The sequence below is a fragment of the Amphiprion ocellaris genome, chromosome 18 (assembly GCF_022539595.1).
Source record: "Amphiprion ocellaris isolate individual 3 ecotype Okinawa chromosome 18, ASM2253959v1, whole genome shotgun sequence".
NCBI lineage: Eukaryota > Metazoa > Chordata > Actinopteri > Pomacentridae > Amphiprion > Amphiprion ocellaris.
The window spans coordinates 7294971-7305019 of record NC_072783.1 but is presented as its reverse complement, the minus strand read 5'-3'; the positions used below and the strand labels follow the sequence as shown (position 1 = coordinate 7305019).

At 40.2% G+C, this 10049-nt stretch overlaps 1 protein-coding gene across 2 annotated transcripts in view; it reads left to right on the top strand.

Annotated features, from left to right (window-relative positions):
- Positions 1 to 1201: 1201 nt before the first annotated feature.
- The window catches only part of ankfn1 (ankyrin repeat and fibronectin type III domain containing 1), a 109000-nt gene continuing 100152 nt past the window's right edge, over positions 1202 to 10049 (top strand). For both annotated transcript variants that reach the window (XM_055004693.1, XM_055004692.1), the window contains exons 1-3: positions 1202 to 1507; positions 3982 to 4109; positions 4683 to 4922. In XM_055004693.1, coding sequence (XP_054860668.1) covers positions 3994 to 4109; positions 4683 to 4922 — 356 coding nt within the window. In that variant the 5' untranslated portion in view covers positions 1202 to 1507; positions 3982 to 3993. The remainder of the gene's footprint in view (positions 1508 to 3981; positions 4110 to 4682; positions 4923 to 10049) is intronic.

Genomic DNA, 10049 nt, shown 5'->3' with positions numbered 1-10049 from the left:
AATGTTTTGATATTTTAAAATATATTTATTTATTTTTTATGTTTGATGTATTATATTTTTAATATTCTAAACATTTCAGATATGTTTGTAATTATTGATTTATTTTTTTAAACACATTTTACAATGATTTCAAAAAGTATATTTGACCATGTTTGATGTTTTTAAAATAATTCTTCATTAAATTTAGACTTTTATAAATATATTTTAGATACTTTTTTCTAAAACATGAAATATTTCGTAGATTTTTTTAAAAAAATATTTGTTAATTTTTTAATAATGGTTTGATATTTTGAAGAATATTTTTTTAAATATATATTTTTTAAATTACTTAATTTGAGAAATTATTAGGAAGCATCAGGAAGTTTTTTTAAAATACATTTTTGATTTATGTTCTACATTGATGACCCTATTTTTTAATTTTAAATAATTTTTGATATTATTTGACATAAAGAAGTTTAGATTTTTAGACCCTTTTTGACATTTTTCAAAGATCTGATATCTAGTGTGTGTTTTAAAACTTATTGATGTTTCCCTTCCAGTGTTTGGTTCAAGGGCTGCACAGTGGAGTAGTGGTTAGCACTTTCGCCTTGCAGCGAGAAGGTCCCTGGTTCGCGTCCCGGCTTTCCCGGGATCTTTCTGCATGGAGTTTGCATGTTCTCCCTGTGCATGCGTGGGTTTTCTCCGGGTACTCCGGCTTCCTCCCACAGTCCAAAAATATGCTGAGGTTAATTGATTACTCTAAATTGCCCGTAGGTGTGAATGTGTGAGTGATTGTTTGTCTATATATGTAGCCCTGCGACAGACTGGCGACCTGTCCAGGGTGTCCCCTGCCTTCGCCCGAGTCAGCTGGGATAGGCTCCAGCCCCCCCCGCGACCCTAGTGAGGAATAAGCGGTGTATAGATAATGGATGGATGGATGGATGTTTGGTTCAAATTTCAGATCTTTCCTCCTCTGAACCAGGGTTCTTTCCTCCCTGTTCTTCCTTTGTTCTTTCTTTCTCTATAATTTCCTCCTCTTTCATCCCTCTTTGTGGTTTCTCTTCTTCCTTTATTCATGATGTCTGATCCTCTAACTTTCTCTTTTTCTTTCCTTCCTCCTCCAGCTGAAGTTAAACCGACATATGAAGATAAATAAAGTTTATTTTTAGTTATTTCCTCCTTTATTCCAGCAGGTTCCAGTCCGTCCACAGAGCAGCGGGGCGGCCCTGGTCCTCTCCGCCCCAGAGGGCCGGTCGAAGGCGGACTGAGGCGGACCCAGGCCCGGCCTCCTCCAGATGTGGAGCTCCGGCTGGGCGTCAGTCTGTGCGGCTGAACCGCAATGAAACGTGAGCTCCGGCCTGTATTTAGGATGTTCGGCTCGGAGTAGGACAAAGACACGTTTCCAGGCGGGAGCCCAGCCTGAGCAGATGTTCCTGCTCCGGGAAAACCAGAGGAAGAAGAAGAAAGAGTCGGAGGAAGAGGGGGAGAAGAAGAAGTTGGAGCAGCAGAAGAAGAAGCTTCAGAGACGGTACAGTTCTAGTTTCTGGTTCTATCAGACTGACTCAAGGTTAGTTGGACTTTAACCGAACCGTATCGGTTCTCATCCAAACCTCCGACCGGCTGATGGAGCTTCCAGGATCCACAACAGAATCCACGTGTAGCGGCTGAGAACCTCTAAAATCTGAGATAAATCTGATCAGAAACATCACCGAGGACCAGAAGTAAAACTCTACTCGGTTTATTCTTTATTTACTTCAGTTGTTCTATAATTACTGAGAGTTTTAATTAGAATCACGGCAGCGGTTTAACCCGCAGGTTACCATGGCAACAGCACCTCTGACCCGCTAGCTTAAAACCACCAGCTAACAGGTTCCTAGCTCACTGGCAAACAGCTAACAGTAATATTTCTAACTAGATAACCAGCTAACAAGCTAATGCTACCAGCTACTGACTAATTAACGAGTCTATTTTAACAGCTACAGACTAATTAGCAAGCTAACACGGTAAAATTACAAAGTAGATAACCAACTAAGAAGCTAATGCTACTAGAGACTGACTAATTAACAAGTCAGTTTGACCAGTTATTGACTAATTAACAAGGTAACGTTACTAGCTACTGTTGAATGAACAAGCTAATGGTACCAGCTCTTGATTACTTAACCAGCTAATGTTTCTAGCTACTGTCAAATTAACAAGCTAATACTACAAATTAGTGGCTAATTAATGAATTCAGTGTTTGTTTGCTACTGTCAAATTACCAAGCTAATGTTACCAGCTACTAATGAATTTACAAGCTAATGTTACAAGCTACTGTTAAATTACCAAGCTAGTAGCCAAAGCCAACTAACAAACCAGCTGGGGTTAGCTGTCAAGCTAATGTTACCCAACAAGCCAATATTAGGAGCTACTGTTGAATCAACACGGTAATGTTACCAGCTACTGTCAAATTAACAAGCTAATGCTGCTAGGTCTTGACTAAGTAACAAGGTAATAGCCACAGCCAACTAACAAACCAGCTGGGGTTAGCTGACAAGCTAATGTTAGTAGTCACTGACAAATATAAAAGCTAATGTTAGCAACTTTTGACTATTTCACAAGTTAATGCTACCAGCTACTGTTTGATTAACAAGCTAACATTAGCAGGTTACTAATTAACCAGTTGGGGTTAGCTGACATTTTAAAGCTAACAACCAAATTAACAGGCTAATTCTAGATACCAGCTGATCAAAAAAAACAAAATTATCAGCTACTATTGAATCAACAAACTAATGTTACCAGTTACCTGCTAATTATCAAGGTAGTATCAGCAGTCAGCTAACCAAACAGTTGGAGTAGGCTGACAAGCTAATGCTACCAGCCACTGACAAATTAACATGCTAATGCTGACAGCTACACACTAATTTACAAACTAATGTCAGCAGCCAACTAACCAGTTAATCTTAGCTAACAAGCTAATACCAACAAAATCACAAGCAAATTTTAGTATAGAGCAAAAATATTAGTTTTCCCAGCTAGGTATCATTTGCCTAACTAATTAATCATTTTCTTCTGCTATCTAGCAGGCTAATTGTACTAGCCAGCTACCAATTTACCAATGAGCTAGGTGATAAGTTTTCAGCCAGTTACTGACATAACAAGTTAATGATAGCAAATAGCGTTCAGCATTATACACAGGCTACACAGTACCAAACAGGCTAATGTTTACCCTCTAGCAGCTACCAATTCACCAACAAGCTAACTTAATATAATTAGCTATATACATTTTAAGCAGGAAGCTGTTACCTGTTAGCCTCCAACTATCATTAGCTCGCAGTTTATATTACCAGCTTGACATCAACTGACAAATAAGCTAATCTTACCAGCTGATTAACAACTAACCAAACAGCTGTTGACGACCTGGATACCATTTAACAAGCTTTCCTACTAGTTAGAGAACAACTAAAGAAGATAACGTTAGCAGACAGCTACCGACAAGCTAATATTATGAACAGCTACCACTTAGCCATCCAGCTAACTTGGTGTGACCAGCTAGATTTCATGAGATTATGTAACCATCCAGTGAACAACTGAACAAGCTAATGTTGACAGATAACTGCCAGGTAAACATTTCAAATAACTAATTTCACCTTCTTGCGTCAAGCTAACCTACAAACTTCCAGTTATTTTAGCCTGTTAGTGACACAAAACCAACTATTTATAGCATCTGAAGAATTGTAAATATGGCTTTTTAAATGTATTTTATAAATTAGAACATTTGGGGAAAATAATCACTAAGGAAAGTCAAGTTTTGTGCTGCTGACTATAAAAACCTGCACACTTTTGGAAATTTTGTGTGATTTAAAAAGTTTCTCTTGTTGTTTTTGTAAATCAGGTGTGTAAGTGAGCATAACTGTGGTCGGGTTGTGTTTGTTGTTGCTTTTTTGCTGTACAGTAATCCAGACAGTAGTTGTGTTGTTGCTGGATGTGGTTTATTGTCCTGACCTGGGTCCTGGTGTCCCTCAGATATGGCTGAAGATGTCTGTGGATTCTGAAAACTCCTGTGTTTTGTTGTCACCACGAGACTCCAGGACGTCCTGCATCTTCCAGACGGCTGACGAGAAAGATGACATCCCAGGAGTGGGAGAGGAGAGGTGGGTGGAAATATGCAGTACACTACAATATACTACAATACAATATGCTACAAAACACTACAATATACTACAATATGATACAATATACTACAATACACTACAATATACTGCAATACAATGCATTATAGTACAATACAACACAAACACTGACATCTTCAGTTTCAGAACTTTTGGCCGTTTCCAGGAAGGTCCTTGTGTTTTTGCTGCAATTGAATTCTGGAACAGAATTCGGGGTCATTTCCTCATAACTCATCAGATATTTAGAACAACTTCTGCTCCACTATCTCTGACATTTTAAGAGCACAAAATGTGGACATTTAGAAAGATACAAGGGGTCCTCGACTTACGTCGGAGTTCCGTTCCCATGGCGTGACGTAAGTTGGAACTCCGGCCAAAATGTTAAGAAAGCCGTTACATGCATCATGATATACTACAGTCTAATACAACGCAATACAATACAATACACTATAGTACACTACAGTATACTACACTGCAGTACAATACAAACATTTACATCTTCAGTAGAAGGTCTTTGTGCTGTAATCAGAGTTTTGAATCTTTGTCCTCCTGCAGCGTCCTGGAGATGCTGAGCTGCTCTAAGTTCTCTGACCTGGAGACGTGGCTCTGCATGCCATCCTCCCTGCTGCTGCCCAGAACTCTGGACTCCACCAGAACCTCCTCCGCTTCCTCCTCCTCCTCCTCACATGCCTCCAACCGATCTTCCAAGTCCCCTCCGGCCTCCTTGTCCTCCTCCCCGGCCTCCAACTCCAGACGCTCCACCTGCAGCGAGCCTGGAGACGCCGACGCACTCAGGTACCACCGTGGTTCATCTCTTCACTCTGTATTTTACATCCGGTGAACCCAGACACCTCAGTAAGGTCAGATTATCTCCAGAAAGCTGGACTAAGACTAGATTAAACAAACAACAGTGTTCATGGTGGTGAAGGAACATCTCAGACGGTTTACCAGCGAGCCTCACTGATGGGTTTTAATGGTTTCCTGGATAACAGTGAAGCTCTGAAGCTCAGAAGATTTAAACACATCTGGCTCTGAAGAGAGTAGACCAGCACAGTTCGGCTGGTTTTACTGCTTCACACTGAATCATCAAAAGCTGGACGTCCAGGAGGAGATAATGGATCTGATGGCAGAGTGGAAAAGCTAGTGAAACCAGTTGAAAACCAGTCTGAAGCAAGGCTAAAGCCACCTCTAGAACCAGTCTAAAGCAAGACTAAAGCCACCTCTAGAACCAGTCTAAAGCAAGACTAAAGTCACCTCTAGAACCAGTCTAAAGCAAGACTAAGGCCACCTCTAGAACCAGTCTAAAGCAAGACTAAAGCCACCTCTAGAACCAGTCCAAAACCAAGTCTACGAACAGTTACCTAAGCAGTCTAAAACTTGTCCAAAACCAGGTCCAGAACTATCTCAAAACTAGTCTATACCTAGTTCAAAACCAAGGCTAAAATCAGTCCAAAACCTGGTTCAAAACTATCTCTAAACCAAGTCTGAAATCAGGTCCAAAATTAGTTTAACACCAAGTCTAAAAACAGTTGCAAACAAGTCAAAAATCTGTCTAAAACCAAGTCTAAAATCGACCTTAAACCAGGTCTAAATCCAGTCCATACCCAGCTCTAAAATTTGTGGAAAATAGTGTAAAACCAGCTATAAACCAATTTTAAAACCAGCCTTAAATTTGTAGAAAACAAAGTCCAAAGCCAGTCCAAAACATTCTCTCAAATCAGTCCAAAACCAATCCTTAAACCAGTCTCAAACCAGGTCATAAGCAGTTCCATACCAGTTCAAAACCAGTCTAAAGCCAAACCCAAAGCCAACTCTAAAACCAATATAAACCCAGTCCAAAAAGAAGTCTAAAACCAGTCCTAAAGTCTATGTAAACCCAGTCCAAAAACAAGTCTAAAACCTGTCTAAAACAAAGTCCAAAACCAGTCCAAACCAGATCTTAAACCAATCTTAAACCAGGTTCATAGCATTTCAAAACCAGTCCAAAACAAAGTTTAAAGTTAGAATAAAACCAGGTCCAGAACCAGCTCAAACCCAGTCTAAATCCCAGTCCAGAACCAAGTCAAAAACCAGTCATATCTAATAATATACCTCAACAGTTGAACTCACTGTACAAACTGCAACTTAAACTATAGCATCCATTTTTGGCATTTCTAAGGGCCTGTTTGTGCCTGATTTTACAAACCATTGTTCATTTCTTCATAGCGTTTGTTGGTTTACAGTTAGACACAGAAAAATATCTTAGAAGACTCTTTAATTTGTGCATTTCTTGGTTGATACCGTAAGTAAAAGTTTTAACAGAGGTCTGAGTGATGATGCCTGAGTGGACAGACTTTAGATCTTTAAAGAAGTGACTGCCGTAGATGTAGAGGCTCCATACTGTAGAAGCTGTAGACGTATGAACTGTAGAAGCTGTAGAAGCTGTAGACGTATAAACTGTAGAAGCTGTAGACGTATAAAATGTAGAAGCTGTAGAAACTGTAGACGTATAAACTAGAAGCTGGAGAAGCTGTAGATGTATAAACTGTAAAAGATGTAGAAGATGTAGAAGCTGTAGACATATAAACTGTTGAAGCTGTAGATGATGTAGATACTATAGAAGCTGTAGAAGATGACAGAAGCTGTAGATGTAGAAACTGTAGCTGCTACAGAAGCTGTAGAAACTATGGTAACTGAATAAACTGTAAATACTGTAGAAGCTGTAGAGACTTTGGATACTATACAAGCTGTTGAAACTAGATGTTGTAGAGGCTGTATAAACAATATGAACTATTGAAGCTGTAGAAACTGTGGTATAAACTATGGTAACTGTATAAAGTGCTCCTCCCCGTTGTCCTACAGAAACTCTGCTCTTGGAACTCATAAAGCTTAGTCTGGCTCCATGGAGATGGTAGTTATGTAGGACAGATAAGGCCAGAGGCTGCAGGAATCCACTGGGATCACTGGTGTTTATAGATGTACTGCTAATGGGAGGAAGTGTTTCATTAGGGTCTCTGCTGCAGACCTCTCTAGACAACAAACACCAACAGACTGATTCACAACCACCGACTGCAGCCTAGAAAAAATTCATTTTAAGAAAGGAGATGTGTGATAAACTTTGTGAAGCAGATCTGAAACCAGTCCAAAACTAAGTCTAAAACCAGTCCAAAATCAGGTCTGAAACCAGTGTAAAACTAAGTCTATAATCAGTCCAAAACCAGATCTGAAACCACTCCAAAACTAAATCTAGAACCAGTCCAAAACTAAATCTAAAACCTGTCCAAAACTCAGGTCTGGAAAAAAATCCAAAACTAAATCTGAAACCAGTTCCAAAACCAGGTCTAAAATCAGCCCAAAACCAGGTCTGGAAAAGTCCAAAACTAAGTCTGAAACCAGTCCAAAACCAGGTCTTAAACCAGTCCAAAACTAAGTCTGAAACCAGTCCAAAACCAGGTCTCTAATCAGCCCAAAACCAGGTCTGGAAAAAGCCCAAAACTAAGTCTGAAACTTGTTCAAAACCAGATCTGAAACCAGTCCAAAACCGGGTCTGGAAAAAGTCCAAAACTAAGTCTTAAACCAGTCCAAAAGCAGGTCTGAAACCTGTGCAAAACTGAGTCTGAAACCAGTCCAAAAGCAGGTCTGAAACTAGTCCAAAACCAAGTGTAACATCAGTTCTGAACCAGGCATAAACCAGACCAAAACCAGTGTAAATCCACTCCAAAACCAAATGTCAAACTAGATCAAACCCAGATCCAAAATCAGTCCAAAATCAAGTTCAGAACCTGGTGTGGATCCAGTTCAAAAACCAGTTCAAAAGCAGCCCAAAACCAGGTCCAGAGCTGAGCCTTGAAACCAGGTCAACATACTCCAAAACCGAGTAAAAAATCAGATCCAAAACCAGTCTAAAACCAGTCCAAAACCAAGTCTAAAACCAGTCCAAACCAGGTTCAAAACTAGGTGTAGAACCAGTTTAAAATCAGGTCCCAGACCAGTCTAATATTTATCAGTATTATCTGTTAGTTTACTGCATTAACTGAGCCTCCTGATAACCGACTCCAGCCCCACTCAGCTGCCTCCAGCTTTCCTTTCACCTGAACAAAGGCCTCGGCTGGAGAAACTCTGATATCTGAAGCACTTGACTTTCGACTCCTTGATTCAGCCGCCACAGGTAAGGTAACACCTGCTGGGCACCGAACACCTGAGAGGAGCTTTTCCTTCACATGGACCTCCACGGCGCTCACACCTGGCTGTGCTTACTGGTCGGGAACGTGTTCGGAGGTTTTTAGGAGTTGTCTTGTTGTTTGGCGACATGATGCTGAGTTGGGCTCAGCTGCTGGATTTATTGCTGTGGAGGAAGAAGAAGGGAAGCCGAGAGATCCGAGGGTCGTGGAGGAGTCGTAGCTACGTGGTCTCAGAATCCAGGTATCAGAGCTTTAATGTACAGTAGCAGCCAGGTTGGTCTCCAGTGTCGGGTTCTCTGATGAATTAATCAGTACCTTGTTTGGTTTTTATCTGCAGTACAGTGAAGCAGATCTGCAGCTTTTCATCACTTCTCATGATCTTCCTCAGGTTCCTGTGAAATGTATGAATCTCAAATTTACATGAGATTGCAGTAAATACGGCTAATTCCATCCAACTTATCTTCTTTGTCAGTTTTTCTCAGAAACTTAATTCAGTGTGAATATTTTCAGGTTTCTCTCCCTTCAGGAGTTTTTAGACGTAGAATCTCTTTGTTCTGCAGCTTTCGATCACATCTCATGCTCTTCCTCAGCAGTTGAACTTACTGTAAAAACTGTCAATCCTTCTTTTTGGCTTTTTAAAAAAAAAACAAAAAAAAAAACTTGTATTATTGTCATTTTTGCCAGTTGCTGTTATCTGCCTGATTTAACTTTCCTCTATTAAAACAGAAACATGTTCAGGTGCTTTATTCATTCATTTGCATGAAATTGTAGAATATTGGTGAATAAACTCTGATTTCCATGGCTAAAATATAAATTATGGAACTCTTCAAGTGGAACTTTTTTACCTAAACATCTTTCATTTATTGTGTTTGTCAAGTTTATTCAACTTTAACTCCTGCAAGATTAATTTTAAAAGCATGAATTGATTATTTATTTGACTGAGATTGTAGAATATTGATGACGCCAGTTATATTTATTTATTTTTAGCTAATTTGCATAACTGAAATCTGAATTCTAAAAGTCTTTTTACATTTTACATGCCCCTGTTGTACTTCAGACCAAATCTCAGGTTGATATGAAAACGACCAGTGCTGCAATGTAGGGGCAGTGGTGGTGCAACGGTTAAGTCTCTGGACTACTGATCAGAAGGTCAGAGGTTTAAGCCCCGATGTGGCCACTGTTGGGCCCTTGAGCAAGACCATTAACCCTTCCTACTCCAGGGGCGCTGTACCGCGGCTGACCCGTCGCTCTGACTCCCCCAATTGGGAGATATGCGAAAATCAGAATTTCCCCTCTTGGGATTAATAAGGGATAATAAAAATGTTAGAATTTATCACAAGCAGAAACTAATAGAGCCTCCTGGATGTTTAGAGTTCCTGTTAGCTGGAGCAGCAGGTGAGCTAATGGACGTAGCAGCTGCAGGTATCTGACAGGTTCCAGGTATGTGAGATGTTCCCACGTGTATCTGAGGTGTTTCCAGGTGTTTTTGAGATGTTTCTGGGTGTTTTTAAGACCTTTCCAGATGTTTCTGAGGTGTTTCCAACTGTATCTAACAGGTTCTACGTGTATCTGAGGTATTTCTGGGTGTATCTGACAGGTTCCAGGTGTATCTGAGGTGTTTCCAGGTCTTTCTGAGATGGTTCTGGATGTTTCTGAGACGGTTCTGGGTGTTTCTTAGATGGTTCCAGGTGTTTCTTGGATGGTTTCGGGTGTTTGATGGTTCCAGGCGTTTCTTGGATATTTCCAGGTGTTTCTTGGATGT